The 16,398-nt window shown below is 41.9% G+C and overlaps 1 protein-coding gene across 2 annotated transcripts in view; it reads right to left on the bottom strand.

The window, feature by feature from the left end:
• Positions 1–16,398, bottom strand: part of AP1G2 (adaptor related protein complex 1 subunit gamma 2) — a 33,698-nt gene that overhangs the window by 2,813 nt on the left and 14,487 nt on the right. For both annotated transcript variants that reach the window (XM_069961636.1, XM_069961635.1), the window contains exons 10-18: positions 12,338–12,393; positions 11,799–11,912; positions 11,576–11,716; positions 9,364–9,418; positions 8,444–8,566; positions 2,657–2,746; positions 2,340–2,467; positions 2,144–2,248; positions 834–969 (exon numbers count right to left, since the gene is read on the bottom strand). In XM_069961636.1, the coding sequence (XP_069817737.1) occupies positions 834–969; positions 2,144–2,248; positions 2,340–2,467; positions 2,657–2,746; positions 8,444–8,566; positions 9,364–9,418; positions 11,576–11,716; positions 11,799–11,912; positions 12,338–12,393 (948 nt within the window). The remainder of the gene's footprint in view (positions 1–833; positions 970–2,143; positions 2,249–2,339; positions 2,468–2,656; positions 2,747–8,443; positions 8,567–9,363; positions 9,419–11,575; positions 11,717–11,798; positions 11,913–12,337; positions 12,394–16,398) is intronic.

Here is a 16,398-nt window from a genome sequence, read left to right as displayed (position 1 = left end):
GGTATTCTAGTATCAGAAAATTGTATGTAAATATAACTTATTAATACAGTGTTATAACTAAGAGTAATGGCTTCAGCATACTTTTGCAAACCACTGACAGGAAATTGAGAATAGAAGATTTAAAAAGGTGTATTGTCTCCAGCTCCTCCCTCTCTCCGGAGACAACACATCTTCTGATGTCATAGAAGACTTGGCTGGATCTTGTCTCAAAGCTCTATATCTTCCCCCCTGAGTGACGTGACCACCTTTAACCAGTCCCTGAAGCCCACATCATCAACTCTCTGTACAATGAGGTGTATACAGTATGATGCCTTACGCAGACGACACAGGATATAAATGCAGCAAGTGCTGCAACCTCTCTAATTGTGTAAGAGTCTGCAGGGAAATTAGATGTTCTAATGCGGTTTCCTTTTCAGTCTGACACAGTGCTCTCTGCTAACATCTCAGTCAAAGACAGAAACTGTCCAGAGCAGCAGCAAATCCCCATAGAAAACCTTTCCTACTCTGGACAGTTCCTGTCTCGGACAGAGATGTCAGCAGAGAACACTATGTCAGACTGGAAAGAAAACTTTTCCTGCAGGACAAACAGCAGCTGATACGTACTGGAAGACGTGAGATATAGATAAATAGAAATACAGTACATTACAAATCTGAATAACTTTCTGAAACCAGTTGATTTGAAAGAAAAAGATTATGAGATAGTATTATACATCTGGTTCTCCCCTGGTTTGTAGAGTAGCTTGTTCTGCAGCTTACTTAAGTGCACAATACCACAACGTACCATATTGCAACATAACCTGCAGTATCAAATTCTGAAATGAAAGTCTACTCACATAACTAGCTGACTGGCTTGAGGGCAAAATACTTTTTGGTTGTTCCTCCGTTTTTTCTTTGATTTCTCCAATGCAAGTTTCTGTTTCTGCTAAAGTCGACTTTTCTGGCAATGGCATCTTCTCCAAAATTGCTGACCTGATGGGAGACAGAGGACACAACCAATCAACACAATCAATCATGTTTTCTCTTCCCAGAGATTTCGCAAAAATATAAAAAAAATCATTCTACACCGTAATGCTATGTTACCACCCTTTTTACAACCGTCATTTAAACAGCAAACAATGTCCATCATTGTGAAATACCGTCTGTTATTTGCCATGTAAATGATAGCTGTCCAAACAGATGGCCATGAAACGGCCCTTAGTGGGCATTCACATGTCCACATGGCTCTCTCATTACAGTGCCTCAGCGATTCAAAGTAGTTTCCCTGCTGCTGTTTCCTGAACCCGAACCCATTATATTCCTTTCCCTTCCGTAATCTCTGCAAAATTGTGGACATGTGGATGCCCCCTTAGGAACCTATTTCACGTAGCGGCCGATTCGGCCGATTATTGCTCCTTGGAAAAGAGACAACGATCAGCCGATAAAACCTAAAATCATAGGGCACCGACCGCGCATCGCTGTGTGAAATAGCGATGCACAGCGGGCGACCGACGATCTCACAAGCAGCAAACATTACCTATCCATGCTGCAGGTCTTCTCCTGCGCTCCTTCTTCCTCCCAGTCCCGCGCGCAGCAGCAGCTTCGGAGCGGCCTGTTTGAGTTGACAAGCCGCTCAGCCAATCACTGGCCAGGACCGCCGCGGCCAGTGATTGGATCTGTCAGCTCAGACAGCACCGAAGCTGCTGCTGCTCGTGGAAACGGGAGGAAGAAGGAGTGCAGGAGAAGACCTGCAGCATGAATAGGTAATGTATGGTGTTTAACAAGGGCTGCAAGGACATCGGTAACGATGTCCCTGCAGCCCTCGCTAAACGATTATCGGGCCGTGGAATAGGCCCAGTAAACAAGCGCTGATGTGCTACATTACAACATTATTTACATTATTTTGTTTACATTTTTGATCGGGCCCCCATCGGCCCGTGGAATAGGACCCTTAGGCTATGTTCACATTTTTTCCCCCTCAAAATGACGTCCATCATTTTGAGTCATAAGGTATATTATTCTAGTTTCATCCATATCATTTTTTGTTTTCATGTAGTATGTAATTTGCCAGAACTCCCTTCCTTTATATTAGGGGAGACATTTTTACATAACTGTGACAGTTTCAGAACAGTACATCTCCACATGACTTGCATAGAACAATTTATACCTCATGTGATCATATTTCTTGAATAGTTCATTGTATTCTACTGCTCTCTGCTGCAACTCCACATCATGACAACATCCATATATAGACACCACTCGACGGATACGGCTGAAAGAATAAAAGGAAAAAACAGACAATTTATACTTTTCATAATAGGATGATTGTCTAACTCGAGCATAATGTATTTTCTATCACTTACTTTATGGTGTTGTTGAAGCGTGTGCTAAGTTTCATGATTGCTGTTAGGGTGTATGCCCGGGTACTTGGCAGGGAAATATGGGACTGTAAAACACCTTCCAGTACATCAAGAACATCATCTTCTGTTACCTACAAGGATTTCAAGGTACAAATTTTGCATAGTACATAGTACAAGCAAATATAAGAAACTGTAATATATCTTATCAGACAAAAATGGTTCCTTTTCCTGGTATCATGTAGGGACTAGCAAGTGATTTTAGCACACTGGTATTGCATGTTGTATTTTGGTGTGTATTATGTAATTTAATGAAAACTCACCTGAATAGGTTCCTCTTCTTCACAGACTCCAAGTAGTAGGAGGTCCCCATACTCCCCAATGCACCATGATGCCACTTGAACTAAAGGTTGCTGTATACAAAATGTGACATTATCTGTATAACTAATAATGTATGTTTCAAAAGCAACACATAATAAAGCAATATCCACCAACATCTCACATACACCAGCATCAAACCTCAGCATTCAGCGCCAGACATTAATACCCAACAATTGCCTCCTAATGTTCAGCCATAGTTGTTTTTTATTAGATTTACTATCATTTGCATTGAAAATTAATCCATTAATCTGTAAAAGGCCTTTTACACAGGTCGATTTATGTAAAAGTTATACAGATCAGCCGAGGAGCGGGAAATAGCCCAACCCTTGGCTGATCCAGTCTTTAGAACGAGCTAGGACCTGATGAAGAGGGCACCAATGAGTCCCTTGAAACGCATTGTGCATTTTGCCAATAAAAGAGTTGCTGTTCACTTTCTGTTAGACTCAGCTTTTCTTGGATCCTAAAGGGTACGAGCACCTTTGAAAGCCATCCATTTGTCTACTTCCATCCTGTTGATCTACTTACCAGCCCCAGGAGGGAGTTCCGCAGGGTGGCAGCAGCTCCCCATTTACTCTCAGGCTGCATTTTGAGTTGTGTCCAACAACATGACTGATCCAGGTGAGCAATACAGAGCTGTTTTGATTCTTATTACGTTTTTAAAGGATCTAACCACACATCCGAGCGCCCCTACTTTATTTTTTTATTTTATATATAGGTTGATCGTTGACTGTCAGTTTCCAGCTTACAAGCAGCAGTGTATACTTACCATGCACGCTGCTTGTGATCCAGCATCCGGGTCTTCAGTCCTGCGCCGGCCAAGTCTTCAGGCTGTGCCTCTTTCACAATGACAGCCAGAGGGGGCGAGGCCTGAAGATACAGCTAGTGACTGGAGACCTGGATGCCGGTTCACAAGCAGCATGCATTGTAAGTATACACTGCTGCTTGTAATCTGAAAACTGACAGCACAGATATATACATATCCCAGAAACCAATATATACATATCTGTGTAGTTTCAAGGACTGCACAGACGATACGAAGATTGTTTGTGCAACCTGACCGCTAGATTTGTTGTGCTGTGTAAAGGCATTGCAAACAAGTGCTGATCTCACTGACCGGCACTCGTTTGTGGCCTGCAAAGCTGACAAATCTGTGCTTCTAAAAGGACCTTAAAGGGGAAGTCCAGGCAAAATAATTTTCAGATATGTTATTGCCCAACAAAAGTTATGAAAATTACTAATAGACACTTATTATGGCAGATGCACCTGTAATGCATTTTCCCTGCACTTACTACAGCGGCGTATCTTGGTCTCTGTAAAGTTGGTGATGTCATGTCACATAAACTGCCGACACCTGCTGCTCCAGTCTGTCCCACCGCTGCAGCAGGAGCTGGCAGTTTATGTGACGTCACCAACTTTACAGAGACGTGAACACGCCATGGTGTAGTAAGTGCAGGGAAAATGCATTACAGGTGCATCTCCCATAATAAGTGTCTATTAGTAATTTTCCTAACTTTTGTTGGGCAATAACATCCCCTTTAAGAACTTTACGTCACCCTATGTACCTGCAACGCTCATATGCACCTAGCAATGGCTAAACCAATTACAGCAGAGGTAAAGACTTTAATAAACACCATGCAAACGGTAGCTGAAATGCGTAGTGTTTACCCAAGTCTCAACAAACATCCTTTGAGTGTTACAAGGAATGTGTCCTTTGTCGCTGCTCGGATATTATGCAGCTCATATTACAGTGTGTATATGAACTAGAGGTGAATTGGGCCTCCAGCTGTATTTGTTTTACATAGCGATATCTATGCAGACAGATCTCAGGGTGACTTGCACACATAGAGTGATCAGCGCACACGGCTCACAACAAAATCTGCATAGGTGGACCCAGCTAGTTTTGGAAATCTTACTATTTGAACATTTAACCCTTTGAGGACCAGGCCCAAAATGACCCAGTGGACCGCGCAAATTTTTATCTTAGTGCTTTCGTTTTTCCCTCCTCCCCTTCTAAGAGCTCTAGCACTCTCAGTTTTCTATCTACAAGCCATGTAAGTGCTTGTTTTTTACAGGAATAGTTGTACTTTCATTTTACCATAACATGTATGATGGAATCCCAAATATATTATTTATGAAGATATGAATAGGTGAAATTGTAAATAAGAATGCAATATGGTAACGTTTGGGGGGTTCCTGTGTCTACGTAATGCACTATATGGTAACAGCGACATGACACTATTATTCTATAGGTCAGCCCAAACACAACCATATGCAGGTTACACAGATTCTCTAATGTTATATGTATTTTTTTTATGAAATCCTTTTTTTTGGCAATTAAATATTAATAAAATGGGCCTATTGTGACACTTATAACGGTTTTATTTTTTCACCTACGGGGCTGTATGCAGTGTCATTTTTTTCGCCATGATCTCTAGTTTTTATTAATACCATATTTGTGAAGATCGGACGTTTTGATCACTTTTTATAGATTTTTTTTAATATATAATGTAACATAAAATCTGTAATCTGCGCACTTTTTCCCCTTTTTTTCGTGTACGCCGTTTACCGGTCGCAATGACGCTTGTTATATTTTAATAGATCGGACAATTACGCACGCTACGGTATATTATATGTTTATCTATTTATTCATTTTTATATGTTTTATTTATATAATGGGAAAGGGGGGTGATTTAGACTTTTATTGGGGGAGGGGTTTTGGGGTAGTGTGTTAGTGTTTTTAACTTTTTTTTTTTTTACACATTTGAAGTCCCTTTGGGGGACTTTTACATAGATTAGTTTAATTTCTACACTGATGAATGCTATGCCATAGGCATAGCATTGATCAGTGTTATCGGCGATCTGCTCATTGAGCCTGCCTGTGCAGGCTCAGTGTAGCAGATCGCCGATCGGACCGCACAGAGGCAGGTGAGAGACCTCCGGCAGTCCGTTTCAACGATCGGGACCCCCGCAGTCACACTGCGGGGGTCCCGATCGGTAAGTGACTCGGTAAGTGACTCGGCGTTTAAGGGGTTAATGACACGCGGCAGCGCGATCGCTGCAGCGTGTCATTACCGGTGAGGTCCCGGCTGCTGATTGCAGCCGGCCCCCACCTGCTATGAAGCGCGCTCCGCTCCGCGAAAAACACCCAGGACGTAAGGTTACGTCATGGGTCGTCTGGGGACAGACTTCCATGACGTAACCCTACGTCCAGGGTCGTCTAGGGGTTAAAGTGTCACTGTCGTGAAATTTTTTTTTGCAGAAATCAATAGTCCAGGCGATTTTAAGAAACTTTGTAATTGGGTTTATTATCCGAAAAATGCATTTTTATCATGAAAAAGCAGTTTGAAGCTCTCCCCCCTGTCTTCATTGTTCTCCTATGGAGAGAGCTAAAGAAAAGACCAAAACAGGACAACAAAGAGTTAAAGGGGTTGTCCGGCGATAAAAAATTATTCACAGAATAACACACATTACAAAGTTATACAACTTTGTAATGTATGTTATGTCTGTGAATGGCCCCCTTCCCCGTGTTTCCCCCCACCCACGCTAGACCCGGAAGTGTGGTGCATTATACTCACCGCATCTCGTGTCGTCCACGGTCTCCGATCGTCAGCAGTGACGTCTTCTTCGGGAAGCCAGCGGATCTTCCAGAGTGCCGGCCACCCTCTGCAGCGTCATCCGAAGCTCAGCCGCGATTGGCTGAGCATAACTGTGCTCAGCCAATCGCGGCTGATGACGCGGCCACGTCATCAGCTGCTCAGCCGCGATTGGCTGAGCACAGTTATGCTCAGCCAATCGCGGCTGAGCTTCGGATGACGCTGCAGAGGGCGTCCGGCACTCGGGAAGATCCGCCGGCCTCCCGAAGAAGACGTCACTGCTGAGGATCGGAGACCGTGGTCGGCACGTGACAGGTAATGTATAGCGCACCACACTTCCGGGTACACGGGTGGGGGTGGTGGGACACGGGGAAGGGGGCCATTCACAGACATAACATACATTACAAAGTTGTATAACTTTGTAATGTGTGTTATTCTGTGAATAATTTTTTATTGCCGGACAACCCCTTTAATCTACAAATCCCTCACGGGATATCTCCTGTGACCATCACCAGTGACCTGTCTGAGCTCGGATTACAGCTGTCACCCTGCTCCGGGCCTGTAATCCTCTGTTATCTGCTTTCTGCTGCCGGCTAACTCCCTCCTTCCTCCTCCCCCCTCCCCTCTCCCTAGAACAGACAGGGTACGACTCCTGCAACAAGTCACAATTTTCAGATTTTTCAGAGTGGATGAAAAAGAGGAAGGAGGGGGGACCTGGGAAAAGGCTTTTTACATGCAGATAATGGCAGATTTGGCTAATAAACCCAATTACAAAGTTTCTTAAAATGGAATGGACTATTGATTTCTGCAAAAAAAAAAAATACGACAGTGACTCTTTAAGCACAATTTCATGGGTACTGGATATTAAAAGTAAAGTATGGACTCATAGTAGTGTAACTCCGGCATTCAGCACCTTCCGATATACTGTCACCCACCACTGCCAGCTTCAGGTCTATGCCCTGCATGCTGTCCCTGGCCAATGCCATGTTGCTTCCTCCTCTGCTGCCATGCCTGGTCTGGCCTATAGGATAACTACATGCTTTTGCTGCTACTTAAAGTGTCAAGGTCTGCAGTCCTAAATAGTCCCCCACCTATGTCTAACCAGTACTACCTATTATAGCATTCCAAAGAAAAGAATATTAGGAGGCACTCACCATAAAAAAAAAAATCTTTATTAGTAAGTCTTCATAAAAAAATGTTCAGAGTGTGTAGCAGTCGGTGGGGACGCCGCTCAGCAGATGATAGTGTGACAGCTGTTTCCCGCACGCATGCGCGCTTCCTCAGACACTGTGTTTGAGGAAGCGCGCATGCGCACGGGAAATGGCTGTCACACTATAAGCTGCTGAGCAGCGTCCCGCCAACTGCTACACACTCTGAACGTTTTTTAATGATTTTTTTTACGGTGAGTGCCTCCTAATATTCTTTTCTTTGGAATGTTACATTGTTGCTTATACTGCACTTCCTTGGGAGAGCACCCCGTTACATGAGAGCCATTGCACACAGTTAACTAGTGTCGGTCTGCTGTTTCTCCTGTGATATACTACCTATTATAGGCTGCTCTGACCACTAACCTGTGCCTGGGCAATTTTGACATGTGGCTGCTTCTCCTAACCCTGTTTTCAGCTAAATCTTGTGTACTGTACCTGACCCAGATGGCTGACTGCAAACCTGTGCCATCTGCTACAGCTCTCCTACCTGTATCTGACTATGCTAAGCAACCTGGTACTTAATAGCATCAGAAGTTTAGCTTCTGCATACTAGAGTGGATAAAGGGTGAAAACCAAGATGTTGCGTAAAGTCAGTTCCTGAGCATGGCCCAAAGCTATACTGGTTGGGTAGCACAGAAGGTTTACACCCATTGCTTTGTTACCAATGAGTTCTCTGGGATAATAAAGTTGAAGATTACAACTATAAAAATACATTTTGTGCATAAACTGACTGTGACATCAATGAGAAGATGAGATACAGATTTTGTCCCATCACAGTAATTCTTGTCGTTTGATCATCTACTCAGGTTTCCGTATCTTTATTATAGACTTGGTTCTGTCCTGCCGGCAATGTTTTCAAAGCAGACTCCTTTTTACTTTTATACCAACCATACGTTTCCTGATCTTTTTGTCATGCTGTTACTGATACCTGTACAATGTCCCTTCTCACTGCTTTGTAGAGTCTTTGAACAATGTAGCCGTGCAGTTCTGAGGACCCACTGATCAGCTGAATGAGGTGTGAGACCGCGTCGTCACGAACACTCTCCCCGGCCTGGAAACCAAGAAACACAACAACTTGTTTCATAGCCATGTCCAGGAAGCAATATGAAATGCAACTTGTCTTTGCGTAAGATTACTTTCACTGTAAAATATCAAGTAAGAACATTTCCACCAAAAATAAAAACACACATATGTTACATTTTTAGGGTATGTTCATACGTATTGTTTTTTTTTGACGGCCATCATTTTGAGGTCACATCACGGTCCTTATTTTATAATGGCCCTCAAATGGCCAAAAAAGCTGTAGTGGGAGCATAGCCTATTGCTCTTTAAATTTCTATTCAATTATTATTTATACACTTTGGCAAAAGTCTATTTAGGCTATGTTCACACACTGATTTTGAACGTCCGTTGTTTAACATACTTTGTTGTCCGTCATTACAATGACAGCCGCTGGTAAATTTCTCAAGTTTACATTCATCACCATTGCCTTTTCACACCCCTTTGGGTGTGCCTATTTTAAAGTCCCATTCAATATAGTGGAAATTATGGAGAAAGGACAGTAAAAAAAAATCAATGTGTGAACAACATTAAAATAACGTCCGCTGTTTGCTCAATTACGGACGCAAATTAATGACACAAACATTAATTTGTTATTTTATACATTGTGAACCAACGGCCATTGTTTCCATGGAAATCATTGAAGACTGAAAACAACAGCCGTCACTTAAAATTAAAATGGCATCCAATATTTTACAGAGTGTGAACATAGGCTTAATGTGCATGACCAGCTTATTACTGAAGTGACTGATTTCATATGCAAAAAAAAATAAAATTCCATTTACTCACTGTGACCAGGGTCTCCATTATGGTGTCTATGTGCCAACGCTTTGATGGAGAAAACCTGGGAGGAAATTGAGAAGGAGATAAACGAGGAGATTATCTCCAGACATCCACTTAAAATGCTCAAACATTACAAAGCCCATACTAGGTTTGGCTCACTGTTTCTGTTAATGCATGTATTTAGGTTTTTTGTTTTTTTTTAGATGGCCTACTCATTATATTGTATTATATCTACATAAGGCTGTTTTGGCTATGGCTTTGCATGCTATTCAGTGTTCATTCATGATAACATAATAGACATACTGTATGCCATTGCAGAGCATATGCCATTGTTTTGTTCTGCAACTCTCTTCTTGGAGCTAAAACAGCAGCTAAATATGTCATCTTATAATGAAGAATTTCAAATATGCTGTCAGAATGTCAATACATGATAGAAGAGGTATGCACTTCAAACTCCTGGATGGTAACACAGTAAGATATAGGCAGAGCTAGATCATTATCGGAAGATCCTTTACAAGGGGCCGATCCTTTTTTTTAAAAGAGGTTGTCTAACTTACAGCGCCTGTCAGTATCCATTAGGGGTCATCCACTGCAGTCCCCACCCACTTTATTAACCCTCATATTACATGGGCACAATACAAGTAGCCCTTTACATGGCATATGGGCAGGGCTGAATGAATGATTATTGGATTGTGACGGAGCACTGAAAATAGTTTTTTTTAACCAGCATAAAGAATTAGATCAGAGGAACGAATGTATTCTCTTCGTTCATTGATCACTGGACCTAAGGCTGGTGTGGTGTGATCCCCCGGTGATGATGTTGTTGTGTCGGAGGATTGGCCGGTCACTTGCTAGGTGGTAAAGTGTGACTCCACTACGGTGGTGGTTGGCCGAGATACAGCCGGACCTAGGGGTGTTATTTCATGACGCCAGTGCCTGGTGGGCACACAGGGGTAATGGCACGCCTGCTTTTATTTTACAAGGCCGGTTGTACCTTTTTCCCCTGTGGTCAGTGTCCTGCCGGCTTACTACCGGGTCCCTTGGGATAGTGTGATCACAGATGGCCAGAGTGGTGTAATGACCCTCCCGGATGATAAGACCCGCCACCCACAGAAAGGGGAAGTGTCCCAAGGGTGTGGTGTACTGTCCTGCTCTGTGACTCTCCTAGTCCATGGCGTGGGTTAAGGTTGTGTCTGACTTGAAAAGGGTTTAACAGTGTATAGTGCTGTGTAGCGTTACTGAGAAGAAAACTGTCAGCTGTGTCCTGTCTTGCTTCCTACCCATACGAGGTTCTAGCTAAGACTGACTTGGGTAGGGGACCTGGCAGATTGCCAAGGCCCAGAGAGGACCACTGTAGAGAGCTGTCTAGCTTGTGTCCTTCCTCCATACTGTGCAACACGAAAGACATGCACACTTCCTGTACCCATGTGACTTCCTATCTCCCAGGGCATCTAAAGTGCGCTGTGAGTAGGTGAAGAGTGCAATAGAAGAAGTAAAGAGAGAGCTGATAGGAGAGAAGAAGAACAGATTCCCATTGGCCTGCAGATACATGTGACACACAAGGAAACAATAACCCTTTATACACTTCAGCTGTGCAGCTTCTGAATACACGTATCTAATACAGCGACATCTAGTGGTAAAACTTTAGTACTACTTTTATCACCACATAAGCACAATAAGTACAGCCTTTTACGAAGGGTGTATACAACAGTAACACCTGTGGTAGGACACCACACTGGGTTCACATTACGTTTTTAAAATCCGTTTTTTTTAGATGTTTTTGCAAAAAAACTGATGAAAAAAGCGATGGAAAAAGTATGCATTTGTGTGCATCCATTTTGATCAATTATCCCATTGACTTCCATAAAAAAAAAAAAAAAAGGGATCTAAATGGATCCGTTATTTTAAGGTACACAAAAGCGTAGTCGTCATTTTTGTGTCTGTCAAAAAAAAACGGATCCGTTTTGAGCCATTTTTTTAAATAATGGAAGTCAATAGAAAAACGGATCAAAACGGATGCACACAAATGCATACGTTTTTCATTCGGAAAAAAAAAATGGATAGGAAAAACGTAGTGTGAACTCACCCTTACTTGGGGCAATATCAGCCTGCTTGGTTCCCAATGTATTAAGACACTAAGAGAGATCTGCTCTGCTCTAGTAGCTAGCTAAGATATCTAAATGGCTGATGTTTTCCCACCATCACCACATGGTCTTACTTCTCTGCACATAGGAATATTCCTGATGTACACTGTTCCTTCAGCTCTGGTGCACAGGACTGCAGAAACCTCTGAAGTTCCTTCATCATCACACGGATGTTTGTTTCATTCACAAGTGCAAAACACAATTCCAGGGCTTTCCTGTAGGAAACCAATGCAATATTATATACAATAACCAATGGCTCATAGATCTCAGGTAACCAGTGATCACCCATTTCGGTACCTGTTTACAGATGTGTCTGTCTGTCTGAGACACTCCACTATTGTGCCTCTGTGTCTCTGTACCGCTGCATGATCGGACTGCACCAAGCGTTGGAGAGATGTTAGGGCTACGAATCTATAAAGAATATGGATTTTATTGTTGCTGTTAGTTACATCTAATGTCTTGAATAGTGATATATTTATCTTACTGTCAGTTATTCCATTCAAAGGCTATAGTAGCTTTTCTTTAACTCTAAATGCAAAGGAAAGCAACTTACTAAATAGTCTTTATTAGAAATTAAAGAGATGGAGTGGGTTACACACCAGCATGGAATGGGTTACACACCAGCTCAGATAGTAGACAGGGGGAGAGAGCCAAGATAGAGAGGAGAGCAGATCAAAGTACTCTGTAAGGGGGAATCATGTAGGCAATTTACAAGTGTAAAGAGAGAAAACAAGGCTTGTAACGCACCTTGTAGAAGCAGTACAAGGAAAATTTGAATAATAAATAAATAACAAAAAGTCTGCTAAACAATAACATAATCAGGGAAGCAACCATACCTGATGTTTTTATCATTACTTAGAAGAAAACGGCCAAGGATGTTTACAGCAAGAACCTGGAATATGAAGACAAATAGATTCCATAATACATGTTAGACTATAAATATCCTTTTGGTCCTGCATGGTCTATGTTCATGTCAAAATGTGCCTGGTCAGGATGGGGTTAACAGCTGACTAGTCCTAGCAAACATGGAAGATTTTTTAAATCTTAGCTATATGTAAGAAAAATGGTGATTAACATTAAAGGGAATCTGTTACTAGGTGTATACTGCCATAAATGAAGACAGGATAAACTAGTGACAGAAATGCTGAACTGATCGGTGTATTACTTGTATAATTCTGTTCAGCCGTTCTCCTAATATGCAGGAGAATAGGATTCTTTTCACATTTGACTCTTGTAGCACAAATGTCTGAACTCTCATAAAATAACATTGGGGCTTTACCACGGTTTTGGAGATCTTCAGAAATAAACCACAACGTTGCCACAAAAAACACAGGGAACACAGCTTCAGAGTAGAATTTAGTGGGCATATTTTGCAATTGTGCCCCTGGCATATGCCACAGAACAGGCGCAGATTTTTGTGCAAACCACTGTGTAAGTTGTGGCAAGGTGGGGAGGAGGCATGGCCTCCTTCCTTGCCAGATTTATCACGGTTTACGCCTGCAAACTGTATGCAAACAATATGCCACTTAAAAACCTCCTAGGATATGCACATCAGTGTGTAAAGTCAGGTTTCTAATCTAGAATGAATGCATTAGGCTATATTCTCACACAGTTTTGGGCTATTTTCTGAAATGTAAAATAGCCCCAAATGTCTGTTATACATCTTTAAGGCTAGGTTCACACTATGTAACTGTGCGGCTGTATTTTTTATGTGGCTGTAAATGTGCGGGTGAAACTCCGGCCGTGGGAAAAAATAGACATGCGGCTCAAAACATACGGTCATTTACTTGGAAATCTGGTTCAACTAAAAATAACAAATAAAATCTTAAGAAAGTGATGGAAACACCTCTGGATGCATCTGGGAAAGCAGGGAACACAGTTTACATGAATCGCTATTACCGGGGTTTGCGATCCTCTGCACTATAGCCGATGTGTCTCATGGTTAATATATTGAATTAATAAAACACATTTTCTGTCTAATAAAGTCCCTTTTATTGTTCAATAATTAAATGTAAACGATTCCATCATTTTGCAATTAAATATACTGTTAAAATAAATATATATATAAATAAATGTATATTTATCTATATATTTATTTTTTGACAGTATATTTAATTGCAAAATGATGGATTCGTTAGAATTAAATTATTGAACAACGAAACTGATTTTATTTCAACGAAAATGTGTTTTATTAATTAAATATTAATTAGTACAGGAAGCTCCATAAGCCGTTAATTCATATTGCCGGCAAAACAGCATTCTGTACTAATCATCACTTTACTTTAATGAAAACATCAAATGTTTCTTCTAATTATGTTATCACAATAGCATTATTAGAAGAAACATTTAGAATTATATGTGCGCTCAGCTGATTGGCTGATCGGCTGAGCGCACATATAATTAGCGGGTCCGCAGCACAGTGACTTCATTGTGCTGTGGACCAGCGAAGAGGACACATCGGGGTGAGTATAGAGCTCTCCCCACCCCCTCCCCAGCACTGCACCCCTCCCAGTAAGGAAGGGGGGTCACTTAACCCCTTCCTTGCTGGGATGGGTGCAGTCTGACATCAGTCTGGCCCCCAAGGGGTTAAGGGGGATGCAATACATCCTCCCTTAACCCCTTGGGGGCCAGACTGTAAGCAGCAATCTGTAAAGATGCTGCATGCTGTAAGGAGCACAACACCGCTCACAATGATGGGTGTTGTGCTCCTGTTTGTGTGTTTTTTGTGTGTTTCTCCCTTTTTGTTTTTCAGATATCGGTATCCTGGGGATTACGTCGGATTCCGTGGACTACGTCGATGACCAGCGTTTTTTGTTTTGTTTTTAAAATAAATTGGTCAATGAGGGGTGTGGGGGTGTTTTTATTTGAATAAAAAAATTTTTTAACTTGCGTCTTGTCTTTATTTCTTTACTTTATAGACTTAGTAGTGGAAGCCGTCTAATAGACGGAATCCATTACTAAGTTGGGGCCTAGTGTTAGCCGGTATAAAATGGCTAACACTAACCCCCTATTATTACCCCAGTACCCAATGCCACCGGGGGTACTGGAAAGAGCCGGGTGCCAGTGGTCCCGGAGCGTCCAAATTGGCGCTCCTGGACCGGGCGGCAGCAGGCTGGTAAGATTTAGGCTGGGGAGGGCCTAAACCAATGGCTCTTCCCACCCTGGTGTTACCAGGCTGCTGTCGTTTGGTTTTTAACCCGGCTGGTTATAAAAATAGGGGGGACCCTATGCGTTTTTTTAAATTATTTATTTATTTAAAAAAAAAAAACGCATAGGGTCCCCCCTATTTTTATAACCAGCCGGGTTAAAAACCAAACGACAGCAGCCTGGTAACACCAGGGTGGGAAGAGCCATTGGTTTAGGCCCTCCCCAGCCTAAATCTTACCAGCCTGCTGCCGCCCGGTCCAGGAGCGCCAATTTTGACGCTCCGGGACCACTGGCACCCGGCTCTTCCCAGTACCCCTGGTGGCATTGGGTACTGGGGTAATAATAGGGGGTTAGTGTTAGCCATTTTATACCGGCTAACACTAGGCCCCAACTTAGTAATGGATTCCGTCTATTAGACGGCTTCCACTACTAAGTCTATAAAGTAAAGAAATAAAGACAAGACACAAGTTAAAAAAAATTTTGATTCACATAAAAACACCCCCACACCCCTCATTGACCATTTTATTAAAAAAAAAAAAAAAAACGCTGGTCATCGACGTAGTCCACGGAATCCGACGTAATCCCCAGGATACCGATATCTGAAAAACAAAAAGGGAGAAACACACAAAAAACACACAAACAGGAGAACAACACCCATCATTGTGAGAGGTGTTGTGCTCCTTACAGTATGCAGCATCTTTACACCCCTGGGAGGGGTGCAGTGCTGGGGAGGGGGTGGGGAGAGCTCTATACTCACCCCGATGTGTCCTCTTCGCTGGTCCGCAGCACAATGAAGTCACTGTGCTGCGGACCCGCTAATTATACGTGCGCTCAGCCAATCAGCCAATCAGCTGAGCACACATATAATTCTAAATGTTTCTTCTAATAATGCTATTGTGATAACATAATTAGAAGAAACATTTGATGTTTTCATTAAAGTAAAGTGATGATTAGTACAGAATGCTCTATTGCCGGCATATGAATTAACGGCTTATGGAGCTTCCTGTACTAATTAATATTTAATTAATAAAACACATTTTCGTGGAAATAAATTCAGTTTCGTTGGTCAATAATTTAATTCTAACGAATCCATCATTGTGCAATTAAATATACTGTCAAAAAATAAATATATATATAAATATACATTTATTTATATATATATTTATTTTAACAGTATATTTAATTGCAAAATGATGGATTCGTTAGAATTAAATTATTGACCAACGAAAGGGTCTTTATTACAAAGAAAATGTGTTTTATTAATTTAATATATTAACTATTAGAGGCATCGGCATTCGGCATCATTGCCGGCTATTTTTGAAGTACTCCGTACGGACCGCCTGTCAATCCACGGCCGCGTTTCCAGCCGCAAACAATGGTCTTGTTCATTTTTTACGGGTTCGTTTACGATCGGGCCGTAGATTCATACATAGTGTGCACTGTGCAGCCGTATATCCTATACTTTCCAGCGTACACATGAACCACCAAAAATACCGCCGCACAATTACAGCCGCAAATACAGCCGCACACTTACATAGTCTGAACCTGGCCTAAAGAATACCCCCAAAAGCTGCTTTCTACCCATTTAGTTCAATAAGTTCACATTCAGTTTAATTTTACTTTCATAATTATTACCAACATATCATTTTGACCCATTTACATGCAAAAATATGCCAGTATTATGGCACATATTTTGAAAAAAAACCAAACAAACATTTTGCTATAGCCCAAAAACATCAAAATAAGGCAG

This window comes from Dendropsophus ebraccatus, chromosome 3 (assembly GCF_027789765.1).
Source record: "Dendropsophus ebraccatus isolate aDenEbr1 chromosome 3, aDenEbr1.pat, whole genome shotgun sequence".
NCBI lineage: Eukaryota > Metazoa > Chordata > Amphibia > Anura > Hylidae > Dendropsophus > Dendropsophus ebraccatus.
The sequence above is the reverse complement of the archived record's forward strand: the minus strand, read 5'-3'. Positions and strand labels throughout refer to the sequence as shown.